General features: G+C 44.8%; 1 protein-coding gene across 1 annotated transcript in view; it reads left to right on the top strand.

Annotated features, from left to right (window-relative positions):
* Positions 1 to 17,536, top strand: part of STAB1 (stabilin 1) — a 51,699-nt gene that overhangs the window by 11,377 nt on the left and 22,786 nt on the right. Inside the window, exons 7-28 of the mRNA XM_058813195.1 lie at positions 44 to 139; positions 591 to 707; positions 1,442 to 1,638; positions 1,824 to 1,957; positions 3,624 to 3,751; positions 3,950 to 4,041; positions 4,955 to 5,077; positions 6,583 to 6,729; positions 7,317 to 7,379; positions 7,978 to 8,091; positions 8,479 to 8,532; positions 9,345 to 9,425; positions 9,712 to 9,870; positions 10,771 to 10,833; positions 12,117 to 12,218; positions 13,122 to 13,208; positions 13,528 to 13,639; positions 14,145 to 14,328; positions 14,513 to 14,606; positions 15,486 to 15,644; positions 16,505 to 16,600; positions 16,973 to 17,068. Of these exons, the coding sequence (XP_058669178.1) occupies positions 44 to 139; positions 591 to 707; positions 1,442 to 1,638; positions 1,824 to 1,957; positions 3,624 to 3,751; positions 3,950 to 4,041; positions 4,955 to 5,077; positions 6,583 to 6,729; positions 7,317 to 7,379; positions 7,978 to 8,091; positions 8,479 to 8,532; positions 9,345 to 9,425; positions 9,712 to 9,870; positions 10,771 to 10,833; positions 12,117 to 12,218; positions 13,122 to 13,208; positions 13,528 to 13,639; positions 14,145 to 14,328; positions 14,513 to 14,606; positions 15,486 to 15,644; positions 16,505 to 16,600; positions 16,973 to 17,068 (2,498 nt within the window). The remainder of the gene's footprint in view (positions 1 to 43; positions 140 to 590; positions 708 to 1,441; positions 1,639 to 1,823; positions 1,958 to 3,623; positions 3,752 to 3,949; positions 4,042 to 4,954; positions 5,078 to 6,582; positions 6,730 to 7,316; positions 7,380 to 7,977; positions 8,092 to 8,478; positions 8,533 to 9,344; positions 9,426 to 9,711; positions 9,871 to 10,770; positions 10,834 to 12,116; positions 12,219 to 13,121; positions 13,209 to 13,527; positions 13,640 to 14,144; positions 14,329 to 14,512; positions 14,607 to 15,485; positions 15,645 to 16,504; positions 16,601 to 16,972; positions 17,069 to 17,536) is intronic.

The raw sequence follows: 17,536 nt of genomic DNA, 5'->3' as shown, positions 1-17,536 counted from the left end.
TGGCAGCCCAAGGGCTGAAGCTTTGTCTGTACTTCCCTTGCAGAGTGTGACTGTGTGCACGGGGAATGCAACAGCGGCGTCGCTGGGAATGGGAGCTGCACGTGCCATGGAGGCTACACAGGCCCCAGGTGTGACCAAGGTAAACACACTGGCAGCTGCAGAGGGGCTGGGAGAGCAGCCCCATGATGTGGGCTTGGGTGTCCCTAAAGGGGCAGGGTGGCACTGGATAGGTTGGGAATGTAGAGGAAAGATGATTTGAGCACTGGAGATCAAGATAGAGGGAAGAACTGGGGTCTACTCTTGGGTCTACCCACTTTGTGACAGGGGTTAAGATGTACCATCTCTGTATGCCTCTTTGCTTTCTCTGGACACCAGCTAGATCTCTTCTCTCAGCCTTGGGGTGCCTGACTACCTAGGCTGCCAGCAACTTAGAGCTGCCTGCACTGCTCATATCCTCTGGCTTTTGTGCCAGTTTGGGGTCCTCAGAATCCACATTTGCCTTAATTTCCAGATATTGTGTGAGGTGAATTATATCTCCTACCAGTGCCCCACATGCTCAAAGGGAAACTCTCTTTGCTGTGTGACTGCAGAGCTCCCCCTTTGCAAAGGTGTGACGTGCGAGGCCAACAGTGAGTGCGTGGTGAGGGATGGCACAGCCCTGTGTGACTGCAAGCTGGGCTACAGAAAACAGGGCAGCACTTGTCAAGGTGAGAAATTTCTCTGTGACCCTCAATGGCTCTGTTTGGAAAAAATTCTATCACACTGCTGTCTGCAGAGGAGTTTGGTTACTGTGAACACAATGCCTACTTCACTGCAGAGGTTGTTTTAAACCATTTTTTTCAGGAATACACATAACATTAAGGGCTAAGCTTTTGGCTCTCTTCTCACTTGGTCATAAAAGTAAGAAGTGAATTAGAGTTTCAGGTTCCATCCAGCACTCACATATAATTATGCACTAAGTAGTGACAGCAGGATGTTGGTAAGTGAACCAGTTAAAAAGTGTGGAGTCAAAGGAGCTCTTCACTGACTTCAAATTCAAGTTTTGAATTGGTTTCCTTAAAAGAACGTTGATAAGATGCATGTGATGAGCTAGCTATGGATAGATGTTTTCACTGGCTCTTTACAGGTTTTGCTGACCAAACTGCAGTTTCATGTATCCTCAGACATGATGCAAATTCAGAACCAATCCAAGCATCCTCTGTCACTCACACTTCTGTTACTGAAGTAACATGGAAAATGTGTCATCCAAATTCCTCAGAATAAAAACCCCCAAATGTCTGCTGTCTGGAATGATTTCAATCCCTGTGAAATTTTAGAAGTTTAACGGTACAAATTCCTTATGCTCCATTCTTTCCATGCCTTACAGTGTGCTGTGCTGCATTAAGTGCTGTTTTGAAAACAGAAGTTTGGTTCTGCTCACCTCTAATCTCTTTAATTGCAGCTCAGGATCCTTGTACTCCTTCTCCATGTTCCTCCTTTGCTGTATGTAAAGTTCTTGGACCACGTACATATGAATGTACCTGCAAAGAAGGATTTCAAGGAGATGGAAAGATTTGCCAGCCCATCAACCCTTGTGTTGACAACAATGGAGGCTGCCCAGAAAACTCCACAATTTGTGTTTACAGACGTCCAGGAGAGGTAAGGCAATAACATCCAAAATTGTCCAGGGGAGATCTTCACATGAACTGATGAATGTGTTGGTCAAATCTGCTCTCCTCACCTCAGATTATGCAAAGGGAAACCAGACAGCTCTTCTGTAGGATTACTCACAGGGTAAAAGATGGTGAATGCAGCTCTGTGATCACTGTGTTTCCTTCCCTTAGGCAACGTGTGTTTGCAAGCCTGGGATGAGTAGGAGACCTCCTTCATCCGAGTGTTTGGCATTTCCCAGCGACTGCCGGCAGTACCTCTGCGATGTGACTGCCACCTGTGAAGTTGACACTCAGGGGATTCCTAGGTAAGCCACTTTGAAAACTGCAAATGAAGAAGCTTTTCCTGCAGCTAGAATGGCAACTTGGTTTGGATGAACTGAATTTTGAAGAAACTGAGGGTGATCTCAGGACTACAGGCGAGAGTTACCCTTTGAGAAGAGCCTGTTTGTAACAAACCTATTGGAAGAAGAGTTTGACATCAGTCATTGTAAATTATTGCACATGGGTCACAAAATGCTTTAAATCTGGGGTGACAGAGTCTTCTTGGTGTGAGCTGGAGGTATAGCTCCCCAAGCTAGTGGTGGTAGAAGTTAATAACCAATCATTAAAAGGGAGATGTGTGGGTGTTTGCTCACATTTGTGCATATTTGATAATGAGGAATAAGACTTTGTCTCTTCTCCCAGTCAGATCTGTAAGCAATAAATAAATTAGAGTTGCAGAGTGACAGAGAAGGGGCAAGTTGAGTGAGGAAACACCAGACCTCATGTAGTCCTTTGCAGCAAAACACCTACAAGTTTGTACCCATTAGATGGGAAATATGGCTGGATAGAGGATCATTTTTGCATAATGGCTTCTCAAACACCAGAGAAAACTTCCCTGAGAATTTTACGTGTTTTCAAGAAAAGGTAGAGCTTCTCTGAGACATTGAAGAGGGAAAGAGCAGTCCCATCTCCTCCATCCTTCCTTCTCCAATGCTGCTAAAACTACTAGCATCTACTTGCTCATTGTGTGCTCCAGGCCAAGACTGGAACACAGTGATTTCCCTTTCTGAAGATGTGCTAGCACAGAGCAGGACAGAGTGTTCAGTGCAGTCCCTGCCTTACAGATCTGTTCCCCAGCAGCTGGCACTGAGCCCTCTGAGGCTGGACTGGAGTCAAATTCCTCCCCTGTGTCGCATGTCTTTGCATGGCTGACACAGAAAGAGCAGAGCTGATACTTGGACAAAGCCCAAACGGGAAAAAACAGCTTTGGTAGTCTCTGAGTGATGACTGCAAACCCGTGTGAACCAGGACAGAGATTTTCACATGTAGATAAGCTTTTCTGGAAAAGTCATTAACCTGTATGGGGCCCTCAGTGAGCTCCAGATGAGCTGTAGCTACCTGGTGTGCTTGGGCTGGCTTCTCACTGCAGCCAAGGGGTCACACAGGGGCTGTTTGATAGATCGTCCCTTAGCCTGTGGGTTTTATGCATTACCTCAGATTTTCAGATGCTGAAATTACTACAATTGACTAAATATCTAATTAAAAAAGGTGCTAATAATTATATTGTGGCAATCTGTACTCTGAACTTTAGAGCAGACAACCCTTATATTGTTTGTATCTGAGAAAGATGCATCTCCATTCTCTTTGGGTAGATACAAATTGGCTTTCCCAGCAGAAATGTGAATCTTTTTTCCTGTCACTCAGTTTAGGCAGAAGTTACTCAGCATCCCTGGAAGAGTTCAAGGCCAAGTTGGGTGGGGCCCTGAGCAACCTGGTCTAGTGGAAGGTGTCCCTGCCCATGGCAGGGGAGGTTTGAACTAAATGATCTTTAAGGTTCCTTCTCACCCAAACCATTCTATGATTCTAAGATGTGGGAACTGGGATTGGTCTTCCAAGTGTAGATACTGACATGTTGTTCTACTTGGCAATTGTTGAATGTGTTGCAAACTGGTTTACAATGGTTTGTCATGTTTCATCCTTGCCTCATAGCTGTGTGTGTAAAGAAGGGGAGATTGGAGATGGGAGAAGTTGCTATAAAGATCTCTTGGGTGAGATAAATCAGCAGAATTTGCGAGGAAGGTTTATAAGGAAGCTCAACGTCGCCAAGAAAATGTTTGGTAAATGCTTTTTTATTTCGCTTGGGGGACGGAGCAAGCTGGGGACAGGGTAGCAGTGCCAAACTCCCTCTGCTTCCTTGTAAATGCACCAGGCTGATACTGCGTAGATTGAATTGTGCTGTTAACAAGAGAAATATTTTTATTGCTGTGGTTAAACCATCACTGCCTAACTAGTTCACACTGCCCCTCTTTTTACAGCTTCTGGGTGCTCAACATTGCTAACTAAATATGGGCCCTTCACAGTCTTTGTGCCATCCCTTCTTCCCATTCTTGACAGAATGGAATTCAATGTAAGTTTTCTTGATTTTAGCAAATTTTTGTCTTAAGGTTCTTTCCTGTTTCAGCTCTGTAGCCTGTAAAAACTGATTGACACAAGAGAGGAACTTTGGCATGTGCTGTTTATAGAAATCATCTCTTGGGAATACTTTTCATTGTCTGGTTAAGTTGCAGCCTTATAGAGGATGTTACATCCCTCACATTATTTTTAAAAATTCTATTTCTTTCTTCAGTACTGACAGAGTTTTTTGTTTGTTTTCAATGTCAGGAAAGTCACTCTTCTGTATGACTGTTCTTAAAGCTTCAAGTGGCTTTTTACTACCTGTGGCTGTGACTTTCAAAAGGGGCCAACTTTTACACCAATGTATTGGAAATTCAACCTGTGGTTAAAAATACTAACTTCTGGATCCATAGAAAATGCATCAGGAGAGGGCCCCAAGTTATCCAGTCAACCTGTTCCCCAAGGATCAGTTTCACCTAAATCAGTATTGACAGAAGATTTTTCTAAAAAGCAGCAATGATGATAAGTTCAGAGAAGAAATGAAGAAGCTAAATGTAATTTCAGCAGATTAGACCACCTGCATGGTCCGGCATAGGCAAAGATTGCACTTGGGGAGCTTTGGCAAATTTTATAATCTGGAGCATGCAAGGATAATTTTTAATTTGTCCAAGTCCAATGGGTTTCTGTCCAGAGGATTGCTCTAAAGTCACTTACAGGTCAATCAATCTCCCTCTTGGACGTGCAGAAAAACAGGAGAGTTTTGCCAGGGTGCTACTCCAGTGAATCAAAATGAAGAGGAAAGCTCAGTCTTGTATGCTAAGAATTTCTGTGGGTGTGTTAGCTGGGAGAAAGGTGGTGTTGTGGTAAATGAAGTTTTTGAAAGAACATGTAATTTTTCTTTTTTATGTGGGCTTTCCTCCCCAAAGGACACAGCTGCTGAGCAGTTGTGCAAAATGCACATTGTTCCTGGTCTGCACTTGATAGAAGACATGATAAAAGCCAAGACTATGTGGACCTTGTCAGGACATCAGCTGACATTCACTAGCCAGGTGAGGAACTCCTGAGGGTCTGGGGCACTGCTTTCACATAGGACAGGCTGGAGCTTGAGCCTGGTTTCCTTGATGGCTTTCTTCACCAGAAAACCTTTTTCTGTGATCAAAACAAGAAGCTCCTTTGTGTAGTCTAAAGCAAGGTGATTTAAGACCAGACACCCCAAGCAACCACATCTCCTGTCTCACAGACAACCAAGAATCTGACATGTGAATGGTCTTTCCATGCTCTCTATGTGCACAATGTTCTGGAGGAGAGACCTTTTCCCTATACTGTCAGCAGCTACAATATCCATGTGGCTGATGTGGAAGAGCCAGCAAAGTCTCACTTCAGAACTGAATGCTGCTCCCTTGGAGTTTGTGTGCTTGGACACAGACACATGATGAATATTTCCTCTTCTAGTTTCTCTTTTCCTCTCTATTATATTTTCCTTAGTCGTCCTAGCAAAGAAGCTTTCATTGTTGTGTTCTGACGTGGAAGGCTCTTTTTTCCTTTTCCAATTGACTCACATTTTCCAGTATCCACTGCTCTCTCTCTCCATCCTGGGCCTTTCCTGCAAACCCACAGGTGGCCAAGGGAGAGAGCCCTGAGTTTCCTCTCTAAGGATCCAGCCTTGGCCTTGAGGTCTAGGTCATAATACATCAAAAGGACAAAGCACTATTGGAGCAGGGGAATCCGAACTGAGTGTGTCAATGCTCCTTTTAAAATTCTTTCCTGTTTGTTTACTTAGGAGTTTTTTGATCTGGGAAGTCTGCACTCCCCTTCCTTTGTTTCAGACTGAGTCCTTGGTGATGTGAACTGAAGTTTAGGGCAGGGAGGAGCAATTCAAAATGCACATGGTAAAATGAGTAGCACAGGAAAGCTGTGCTTCCCTGAACTTGAATTACAGCTGCAGCACCAAGGCTTGGATGCTTACTTTGCAGGTTAACCTTGGGATACCCTCCCACACCAGGCTGCAGGGCATGGATCCATACAAAGTGAAGGGACCAGCCACCTGCCTTGTAATTCAGTGAGCCTGACTGCTCTGGCCTTGTTATGAACACTCCTTGTGGGCACAACGAATTAATAAAAGCTGCAGTTAAAGCTGCACTTCCAGGATTGCCTCCAAATCAGCTATGCAGTTGTCAGGACATCTTTTTGTGATCCAGAGCTGTGATCAAGCATTGCTCACACTCAAACTTCATTCTGGAGCAGGGTGTCCCAGATGAGGTCTTTTTTTTCTGTATTAAGACTTGAAAGTACCACTCAGGATCAAAATATCACCCAAACTCCAGCAGGGTGGGATGCTTGTCTTACACCCAGGCCATCCCTTACATTTACTTTTTCAAGAGTAGCTCTGGCAGTGCCTTCCCCTTGCTGAGCCATAAGGACTGCTTTATAGCTGTATCATGGTAACACAGATGAAACACAAGGAAATAAATTATCATAATCAATATTATTGTTATTGTTATGGTGATTAAAATTATGATTATGATTATTATTTTTTATTATTATTATCACCCAGACATACCTCAAATCTTTCCGGTATCAAGATCTGCCAGGGGAACTGTACAACATCTTGCAATCAAACCTCCCAGCAGCCAATGGCATCATACATATTGTCAACAGCCTCAGGAAAAAACCCAGCCCTGACAACCTCAGAAACCCACAGGTACAGAAGCATTCATATTTATCTTCTTTTATGGCGAAGCAGAATAAACACTTTTTAAAAAGCAATTTTCATCATTAATCTTCCAAATCAGTGAGGCTTTTTTTTAAGGGAAAAGGCTATTTATTTTGTCTCCATCTCTGATTAGGCCTGTTAGGTATCTTCAAAAAACCTTTAAAAGTTGCTAAAAGTACTGCATAAATTAGATAAAAATCTTGCAATAATGCTTTTACAGTGCTTGGAGGAGAAGAGAATTCTACTTTCATGAATAAAATCAGCAAATGAGCTCTTCTGCTGCTGTATCTTACAGAATATGTATCTTATGGGATTAATATTGAAAAGCATTTTTCACATAAAAATCAAACTAAGATTTTCTTTAATTGGCCCGTAGTGCATTTTGAAATTATAATCAAAAAGTTGTCTGTGTGTTAAATGAGAACAAATAATCATTAGATTGTGCCCATCCCTTTGAGGATGATGGTCTCCTGTAGATCTTTACATGCAAACCACAAGCTTGGCCTTCCAGTATGTGTTCAGACCAGTATGGCTTCAGCCTCAGCCATGTTTTTCCTCTTTGTATCTTCTTGCAGAAAACCATTGGTGAGATCCTTGCCTCAATGGAGATTTTCAGTAGATTTGAAACTATACTGGAGGTAAGCAAGTTTGTGTCTGCCCAGGAAGCTGAGGTATTGCTGCTGTACAAAGCCTGCTGCTCATTTGGGGGGAATTTTGAATAACATTTAAATACATCTCAGTGCTTTGGCTTTCTTTCTGGATCTTTTATTCTGTGCCATTTTTGGTATTTATTTTCTTATTTTACCTAAGCAAATGTAATGGAAAATGTTGGAGTTTTCACATTTGTAGGTGATCAGGCACAAGCGGCAAGGGTACATGCCTCTTTCCCATCTTCCCCTTGTCCCTGCAGAGTTCTTCTCCACAGCATATTTAGTTCTTGACCACAGCTGAGTGTCTCTGTGTTTAAAGCATGCAGGGAGCATTAGCCCAGAACTCCCTTGTTCATATTTGCTGCACTCCCACCAGTGGCCTCTTTTTCCCAGCTGTGGTTTTGTAGCACTTACACTTCTGTTCTATCACACCTCTGTCCCTGGTGTCAAGTTGCCTCTTGCACATTTTGCTTTACAACAGCTCTGCCTTTAATATTGAGCTGTTTAATATTTCCTCTCACTTCTGCTGGACCCCCCTCAGTAACCCATGTTAGATCCATGATGAAGTCTTCTGTTGTTTTTGCAGAACTGTGGCCTGCCTGCAATACTGGATGGACCAGGCCCCTTCACTGTGTTTGTACCCAGCAATGATGCTGTGGATAAGCTGAGAGATGGAAGGCTCATTTATCTTTTCACGGAGGTGGGAGCCCATAGTACTGTAAGGCATCCTGAGCTGGCTGAGTTGCACTGGGCTGTGCTGGAATGACTTTGTGCAATGGATCTGGTCATTGCTGAAAGTTGTTCTTCCTGGGGGTGGCCAAACCATGTCTTTGTTTCTGTAAGGTTCTAGGAGAGAAGTGGGGGCTGATGGAGCTTACAGGTCAGCCAGATTGCTTAAATCTGACGTTTGACTTTCATTCCTCACCCAGCTTTGGGCAGGGGAAAATGAAGGAACTTATTCACCAAGTGAATTCACTGCTATAGACATTGGCATTGTCAATCTCTGATTAGAAGGAAATGTAGTTGCTTCCTCTTCCTCCTGAGCATTGAAGGGTTATCTAATTCTCATGTTCTCTTCTTTCCTTAGGGTATCAATAAGCTCCAGGAACTGGTGAAACATCACATCTACACTTCAGCAGCGGTAAGGCAGGCAGCTCTCTGACCCCAGAGCTCCTTCAGAGCAACCCCTTAGCAACCCTTTTGTCTGGCAGAGAGGTCTCAGTGTTGATGACTTCAGTTGCTGCTTCTTGGACTTCCCCTGGAGGAGCAGAGATGTGACTCTGCAGGATCTGATGAGGCAAAGTGTTTGCCATGAAAGGAATTGCCAAAAGGGACAGCTGTGCTCTCTCTCCATGAAGGAGCTCTGAGTTTTCTGGAGTGTTGGTGCTCCCTAGTTGGATGGCCTTTACAATGAAAATATTGTCCAGCAGAATTTTCTGCAGGACACAAAAATAAGAATTGTCTGGGTTCTCAGAACTCTCTACTCAAATAGTTACATTTCTAAGTACAGAAGCTGAAATTTACATATTTTTCTGCCTTAGAGCTTATTTTTTCAGTCAAAATATGTTCTCTATTATGCTTCTGGCTGAACTTTCATTGTTTATTGAATATGTCCTAGAAAAAATCATTATTAGTCTGACCCTACTTGCAGCTGTATTAGCAAGAGACACTGCTAGTGGGACTTGATTTCAGTAGTGCTGGACAGTTACCTAAACAAGGAATGAAAACCAAGGCAGCTGCTGTGTTTGTGGTTCTGCAAACAGTTCACACAAAATCCTGGATTACCCTCTGACCCATTGCTTGTTTTTATGGTATTTCATGAAATGTAAACGTTAAGTCCCCTTCAGAAGTTTCTCAAGTGGCAGGAATCATGGGGGGATTCTGTAAGCTACACTGAAATGACCCTTTTCATGGTCATTTTTCATGGTACCACCCCCTTGTGTTTTATTTCAGGTGGCCATAGAGCAACTGATAATGATGCCACACATTGTTACAATGGCTAATCAGATACTTACCATCAACATCAGTGCGGATGTAAGTGTGAATCAAAACCCTTTGGGGCAAACCCTTCTGTGCTTGGAGAAAGTCTGCACATGGTTCTGAACTATGTGGTTTCAGCCAATCTCTGCTTCCTCCTCTGCTTAAAAATCTAGACTTAAATGAGATCATTGAATTAGTTTGCTTCTTATCCAATCTGTGACTCCACTAGGAGTCTTGACCATTTGTGTGGTTTCCCTTGATGCTGTGAACCATCTGTTTCCCACAATGGCTTTATGTAGTTGATCCTGTCTAATGGGCTAAAATTGTGTTTCTACATCAGGGAAGAATTCTGATGGATGAATCAGGGATCCCCTTAAAAATGCGAGACATTGTGGCTTCAAATGGTATTATTCATACTTTGGATGGCATCTTCATCCCTCCTTCAATCGTTCCCATTTTGCCTCACAGATGCAATGAAGAGCAACATAAGATTGTGATGGTAAGTCAGCTCCTTCCATTCTCATGCCCAAGCACAGCTGGTGCTTGCTGTGCACCCCACACTCACCTGGAGGGCCAAAAGAAAGCTCTGTAAATTGCATTTGGGAAAGGTGGTCTGCCTGAGAGTTCCCCTGGTGTGAACTTTGGCAGCACTGTCAGCGTTTCTTCTGCTTGCACTTGGCACTGCTTTCCTGCTAATCAGCACATGTTCCTTGTAGGCTGTTGTTCTTTCTGTGCCCCCATCCTACCTTGGATTCCAAAGTACATTTGCCTTTTCCTTTATATGATCTTCTTCCCACTAGAGTTGCTAACTTGGCTGACAGTGCTTTGTTCCCACCTCTGTCCCACTGGTGTCCTGTAGCCTGGACAGGGAGCAGGCATTCAGCAGCAGGACCTACAAATGCTGTGCAGTATTCTCACACAAACTGTTTCATACACCTTATTTGAGGTGCTTGCTCCCCAGTTTGATCATTGGTAGCTTACTGAGGAAAGAAGATGAGACTCTGAATTTGGATTTGGAGAGACGCAGTAAATCCCAAGGGGCCACAGTGTCCACATAACTTGCTGATTCAGTGAATCTTGCTGCTTGGATTCCCAAAGCTGCTTGGATTCCCAAAGATTTCCAGCCTAGCAGGATGCCTAGTGGCAGAGAAACTCAGAGAGTGCAGATACACCCCAGCTTCAGGCAGGTGCAAACATCTGCTTGGACACATGAAAATTTTATTTAAGTGATAAACTTGGCTCCTTTCAGAGAATGGAAACTGATAGTAGTTAAATATTTCATATACATTTTGTGTGGTTTTGGATATATGTACTGGGAACAGTAGCTCTGTAGCATTCTTGGCATGGGGAAGGGGTTCCTTTGAGAAAATTACATTTTTGCCTCTTCTTTTCTTAACAGGGCACTTGTGTGGATTGTGAAGCCCTCAACAACAGCATTTGCCCACCTGGCAGCAAAGAAATGGTAAATATTTGTAGTTATTTCTGTAATCTCTTTGCATAATAACAAACAGGCACACTGACAGTTTCTGACTCAAGCCACTTTCAAATAAATAGGGAGCAGGAAAGGCAGCCAGCAGAGAGCCTTGCTAGGGGGTATGTATCCAAGCTTTGTGGTCCTAGACTGTTGCCCACTCACTGCTCTGTGCACTCTCTTATTCTGGAGTCTGCTTGCTGAATCAATGTGGAGCGTGGTGAGAAATTCTGGTCTAAATGAAATTGTAGACTTGCAGCTTTTAGCACTTCTACTCTGCCTCAGGCAGAGCTTTCCTGCCCACATGCAAGGTTTGCCAGCTGCTCCAGAATCTCAGAAGCAAACCTGATTCCTCAAGTACCATTCAGTACTGCCTCTCCCTATATTACAGCCAGAGAATCACAACAATCTCTCTGCTCTGCAGAGGGTGAGAAACAGTTTGTTCCTGTCCTGTGTTCCTTGTTGATTCAGAGATGAGCAGAGCTAGCTGAAGGTGGAGGAAGGAGGAGTGTTGCTGTTATCCCATGCTGAGGTTAGCAGAACAGCAAGTTCCAGGAAATGGTGTTGTTTGTGAAAGCCAGAGAGGTGCTCACCACCCTTAAACTCTTGAGTGTCCTCTGAGAGGTCTGACTTTCAGAGGAACTTGCTAATGCTGTCTCAGCATGGATGTCTGAAGTAGAGATCTGCAGTCACCAGTTGCTCATTTGCCTCTCTGACTGAGGCTGACAAAGTCAGAGTCACCTGGGGCCCAGTTCTACCTGTGCCCAACTCCAAGACGGGTCACTGAGCATTGTTCCAATGTTATTTGCAACCCTTCCTCTTATGTCTTCATCTCACCTTTGTCTTTTTCCTTCCCTCCCTCACTGTGTAATTCTCTCCTTACTCCTTCTATTCCCCACTATCCCTCCCTCCTCCCCTGTCCCCTCTCCTATCTTCTTCCTCCCCTCTTTCCTACCCTCTATTTCTCCTCCCTGCTGCCCTTATCTCCCCCTGTCTCCTCTCCCTCCCTTCCTTCCCCTGTGCTTGCTCTCTCCCTTATCACAGATGCTATTGTTAGAACTAGAGGGCAGCACCTTGGCTCAGGCTTGGGGACTCTTGGGAGCAGGAGGAGGCCACTGTGTGCCTTGGTCCATCCTAGGCCTGCCCCAGCTGTGTGCTGCTCACCTTGGCTCCCCAGTGAACTTCCCCAGCTTAGAGATAGGCACAGCTGCTCTCTGCAGCAGAAAGAGCCAAGGGGAAGATGACAGTGCTGGTGGCTTGTTTTGTTTGTGCAGGAACCAACACTGTCCCCAAAGGAATGTGTTTACATCCATGACCCACAAGGCCTGAATGTCCTGAAGAAGGGGTGTGCCAGGTACTGCAATCAAACCATCATGGTGAGTGGGATTTAGGAACACATTCCCTCTGGGACAGCTCAGTTCTGCCCTTCCTCATTCACTAGGAGCAGCTCTGACCTGAATCAGGTGGCTGGATGGGAGCAAAAGATAAGCTGTCCCCAGGACATCACATAAATGAGCTACCTGCTTTTCCTTTGTCCAGGAGAACACAGGGTACCAACATACTGCAGATGTTAGAAGGCAGCTCAGTTAAACCTGAGTGCAACAACTAAATAAAATGAGGAAGCCATGATTGTGTAGTGTTAACTGGAGTGTGCCAGCTTTAGCATTTCTCCCAGAGGAAGCTGAGCACAGAGAAAGTGCTATAAGCTGTGAAGTGATTGCATCCTGTTTATGAACCACTGTCAGATGGTTCAGGAAAGTCTGTCTTAGTCAATTTATGGACCTCATGTTTGTGTGCAGATCCTGAGCTCTCGCAGTGCCAACTGTATGTAATGATTTGTGGGTGTTTCATTAAATACTGCTGATTGTTTGCATTATGATTGTTCTTCCTTTGGTCAGTCATGACAAGGCCTGCTATCCAAGACTGCTCCATCCCTCCTCAGTAATGCAGTTCTGGGCAAGGATAAAGTAAAAGTGAGTGTACCAGTGCTATTAAAGAATTAAAAGTTCATAAAAAACATGCATCCCATGTGTTGAAGTCACAGAGTAAGCAGAAAATAATGGTTTGTTCTGAGAAGAATTGGCTGTGAGCAGGAAAAGGTCATTGTTGAAAAATAATTTAGGTGCAGGAGCTCCTAAGAAACACAGATGCTAAATACAACATTCTGTTTCCCCCCATGGCAGAGACAAGGACCAGAATTTAAGAATTATAAGCACAGGAGTACTCCAGGAAATTCTTGTTAAGTCATGTCATACTTATCAATTTTGCTTTCATTTCAGCAACCTGGATGCTGCAAAGGGTTCTTTGGTCCAGACTGCATGCCATGCCCAGGGGGATTTTCCAGCCCATGCTATGGCAGGGGAAATGTAAGTGTGGAGGAACCTTCTGCATTGCAATGAGCAGGTGCATCAGTGTAGTTTGAGATAAGTACAATTCAGAGTTTGTGCTCCAGGGATAAACCCACAGAGGTGGTAGCAGAAGATCCAAGGAAAATGGCACATATTTAGTGAGAATTAGGTCATAGTTGTTGGGCACAGCTCTGGCTGTGTGGGATCTTGTATTACTACCACTGCTCTTCAAAGTCTTGTTTGTTACTGTGTGTATCAAAGTACCTTTGATGGATATTAATGCCTTGGCATTTCTCTGAGTTTCAATCACTTTGGTTTTTTCTTGTTGTCCTTCCAGTGTAGTGATGGCATTCAAGGGAATGGCAACTGTCTCTGCTTTGAAGGTTTCAAAGGCACAGCCTGCCACATCTGTGCAAACCCAAACAAGCACGGCGAGAACTGTGATGAAGGTTAGTAACTCTGATGGAGAGATTAAAGGAAAATTTATAACAAAGATAATGGTGCAAATTCATATATGTGGGATTCCATTCTGGCAAGACCAGCATCATGAAAGAAGTGACAAAAATGTCATCGTGTGTGTCCCTTCAAACAACAGTGGAGAAAATATGTTTGATATGACAGTGGTGATATTTCAGTGATGAAGCATCAACCTAATTTAGATCTCTCCTGTTAGGAAACAAAAGAGAGTTGACAATGACCTTGAGCTTGATAGCCTAAATTTGAGTCTGTTCTTACAGCCTATAGAAAACATAGACCCAGGCAGTCTCAGGATCTGTTCCCTGGCCAGGCTTGATTTGTGATGGATGTCTCTCAGCAGACATCCCCTCTATCAGAAAAAAATAATGGAATGATTATTTGGTGTCATAAGAGATTGTGAAGGAAAGTTGGAAATCTATGACTGTGGTGGATTCTGGGCTTTCTGTACTCACTGATCTTACTGCATGTGCTTGACAGATTGTGGCTGTGTCCATGGTGTCTGTGACAACAGGCCTGGCAGTGGGGGGGTGTGTCAGTCCTGGTCCTGCAAGGAAGGCTACACTGGCAAATTCTGTGACAAGACCTCCAGGAACTGTGGCCCCAGTGGGCTGTCCCAGTACTGCCACCAGCACGCTGTCTGCAGCCTCAATGACACAGCAAGGTCAGTCTCTGTGGCACGTTCAGGGCACATTGCCATTGTACATGGCTGCCACCCCTGTGGCTGTGTGTGGCTGTGTGCTTGGTGCACAGCATGCTTTGAGTGACTCAGCCAGCCTGCTAGTAATGAATCTTGCTTGCTTGAGGGACTGCTCTACCTGTGTCCCTTTTGTGTTTATACTTTTAAGGTGCATCTGCATGGATGGATACGAAGGGGATGGGTTTTCCTGCCAGCCCATCGACCTGTGCAGTCAGCCAGGACGGGGAGGTTGCTCACAGAATGTAAGTGGGGTCAGATTGGAGAGTGAGAGGCAGCTCCTCTCAATCAGAACAGGGATCCAGGGCTCCTGGGACTGTTACACATTTTGTGTGCTAATTTTCCTGTCTGTCAGATGAGGTGGAATAACAAGTGCCTTGGCATAGTCATTGTAAAGATGTTGATCATTTGGTCCTGTGCCAAAATGTGACACTCCAAGGATAGTTTGGCTGGTTCACACCAGATATTTTATCAGCCACACAGATTAGCTGTACAGATAATTTTTGATTTGCAATGATATTCCCCTCAAGCTCTTCTAATGTGTTCCTTTCTCTGTAGCTTAACTGTGAGATCCAACACATATTCCCAGTAACCACCAACACAACATTTGTGTCCATGTGGTACTTCATGTTGGCAATTACTGCCAAATGGTCAAACCTCATCATAAATTAGACCCTTCAGTCAGAGGAAGACATTGGCCCATATGCAAGAGAATAGGATGGCACTGGGTACAAAGTAGGTCTTTTCCTGAGGGAGATCTGCCATCTATCATTGATTCCATCCCAGACATCCAGGCAGGAGATTGTGGTCCCCCTCTTCAGGGAATACTTTATTGTGTAATGGAATAGCTTTACATGATGATAATGAACCTGTGAGTTCTGAGCCACCTCAGGCACAAGTGTCTACCTCTCTGAAAACACAAAATGTCTCCAGAATCACTTCATTATGAAGTTTTCTATGACTTTTCTGGAAAAGATGCTTCCACCCCCCGTCCCCAGTGCTGGAATCAGAGTTGGTCAGTCAGAAATTCTCCACAGTGTGAGGAAGGAGATTTGTTGCTGTATTTTCATTGCACTCTCTCCCTTCTGCTGGGTATAATTCCTTCTCTGTCCCTTCTCCTGAAGGCCCTGTGCACCAGTACAGGCCCTGGCACTGCCACCTGCCAGTGCAATGTGGGCTGGACTGGGGATGGCAAGGTCTGTGTGCCCATAGACAACTGCATGCTGGAGAGCAGAGGGAGCTGCCACCTCAACGCCGACTGCATCTACACCGGGCCTGGGCAGGTATGAGCAGGGCTGAGCAGCCTGGAGCTGGAGCTAACACTCCCTCAGCTGCTCTCAGGTGGCCTTGGACTGCCACAGGCAAAAATTGGGCTGGCCAGCAGCCAAGGTTGCTTGTCCACTGCCAGAAACAGCAGCTGCAGCTGCAGCATCACAGTGCACTTGCATGTGAGGTGCACTGGTGTGCTCAGGACTGCTGCTTGACTCTGGGACTTGTGCAGCAAAGGGACAGGACTGCACTCTGTAACACAACTTGACCATAGGCAGCAGCTGCTGCATGGCCCTGTCCCCAGACCACAGCACTGAAGAGCATGTGAGCACTTCAGACAGCCTGTGCAGGGAGCTGGGCCAAGAGCAATGCATGTTGAGGGAGGAGGAGGAAGGTGCACGTGAGAGGAGATTTCTGAGGGTGCTGCTTCTCCCCCTGAGCATGGGGAGCATTGCACAAGGTGCTGAAAAAAGGTACAAAAGCTGTAGCAGATTTTAGTGAGGTGAGATGTGCAAGTCCTCTCCTAGATATCTTCAAAGCAGGAAGTTTTGAAATTAATTCCTCTTTCTGCCATTCCCAAAATCTGTGTCATTCCCTGAAAACTTGGAAATAAAGGAGGAAACCATCATCTTCAAGTGACCCCCACAGCCAAGCAATGCAGGGGTTCAATGTGCTTAAGTAATCTGGCAGCTTGTGTGCTGTGATAGAGGATGATGCCCTGCTAAGGAAACAACTCCACATTTCCAGGTCTTGAGGTACCAGGAAGAAAACTTGGGAAAATAAATTAAGGATAAGTTTTGCTGCCTTAGACATGTTTTGGATAATAATGAGGATGCTCTGGTAAGTCTATAAAACTGAAATGTCTTTCTTACAGAGCAAGTGTGTCTGCAAGAGGGGCTATGCTGGTGATGGCTACAGCTGTGATGCCATCAACCCCTGCCTCATGGACAATGGTGGCTGCCATGACCTGGTGAGTAGTTAAAGAGCTCTCCTCAGGCTGGCATGGCAGGGCAGGCTCACCTGCTCACTGACAGGTTTTGCAGCAGCCATGGCTTTGAGAGAATTGCAAAGGTTTATGATATGTCATCTTACTGGTCTGCACTGATGTGCTCCAAAGATGGATCCTCTGATTTTTGTGGGTTCACACAACCAGAGCAATCACCCAGTCTTGGCTGCATGAGGGGAACACTCAGTGCCACCATAAAGGCAGCAGGGGGAAGGAGTTTGTGTGTGCTACTCTAGCCCAGCACTTGGAAAGCCAGAATTCAATTCTGAGATGGGTGTAAGACTACATAACCTGTGTTTGCTCTCTAATTTCTTCTTCCTTTCCTTGTATTTCCAGGCTTCGTGTGTACCCCTCGGTGGAGGAGAGAGATCCTGTGTTTGCTCTGAAGGCTACTTTGGGGATGGCATGACATGCTATGGGGACATTCTAAAAGTTAGTGAAGACCAAATGTCTGAGCCTTTTTGAGACTGGAGAGCACTGGCTCTGCTCTCTCTTTGCTTTTCCCTGTTACCTGAGCTGACTCCTACAGCATCAGCATGAAGCCCAAGTGTATTCCAAGGCCACAGGCAGAGAAGTGATGCCAGCAGTAATTACTGCCAGTGAAAGCATAATTTCTAAGCTGCCTCACCCCTGTGCAGGCAGCACTTGTCCTGTGCAATAAGTCATCTTTCCTTCATTGTTAGGAAAGTTTTTCAGGTCAGAGCTGTCAGGCCCATTTTCTGTCTTTAGAAATATCAAAGGCAATTGTGGATTCAATCTTTTGTCCCTGATACACATGAACCCATTGCAGATGAGTTGAAAATAGTTTGTTTATTTGGAAATATATATTTTAATGGCTGAAGTTTGGTTTTAGAAGTGCCCATCTCTCCTCACAATACATGGTGTCTGTAATGGTTGTGA

This window comes from Ammospiza caudacuta, chromosome 12 (genome assembly GCF_027887145.1).
Source record: "Ammospiza caudacuta isolate bAmmCau1 chromosome 12, bAmmCau1.pri, whole genome shotgun sequence".
Classification (NCBI taxonomy): Eukaryota; Metazoa; Chordata; class Aves; order Passeriformes; family Passerellidae; genus Ammospiza; species Ammospiza caudacuta.
Note: the sequence above shows the minus strand (reverse complement) of the source record. Positions and strands in the feature narration are given on the sequence as shown.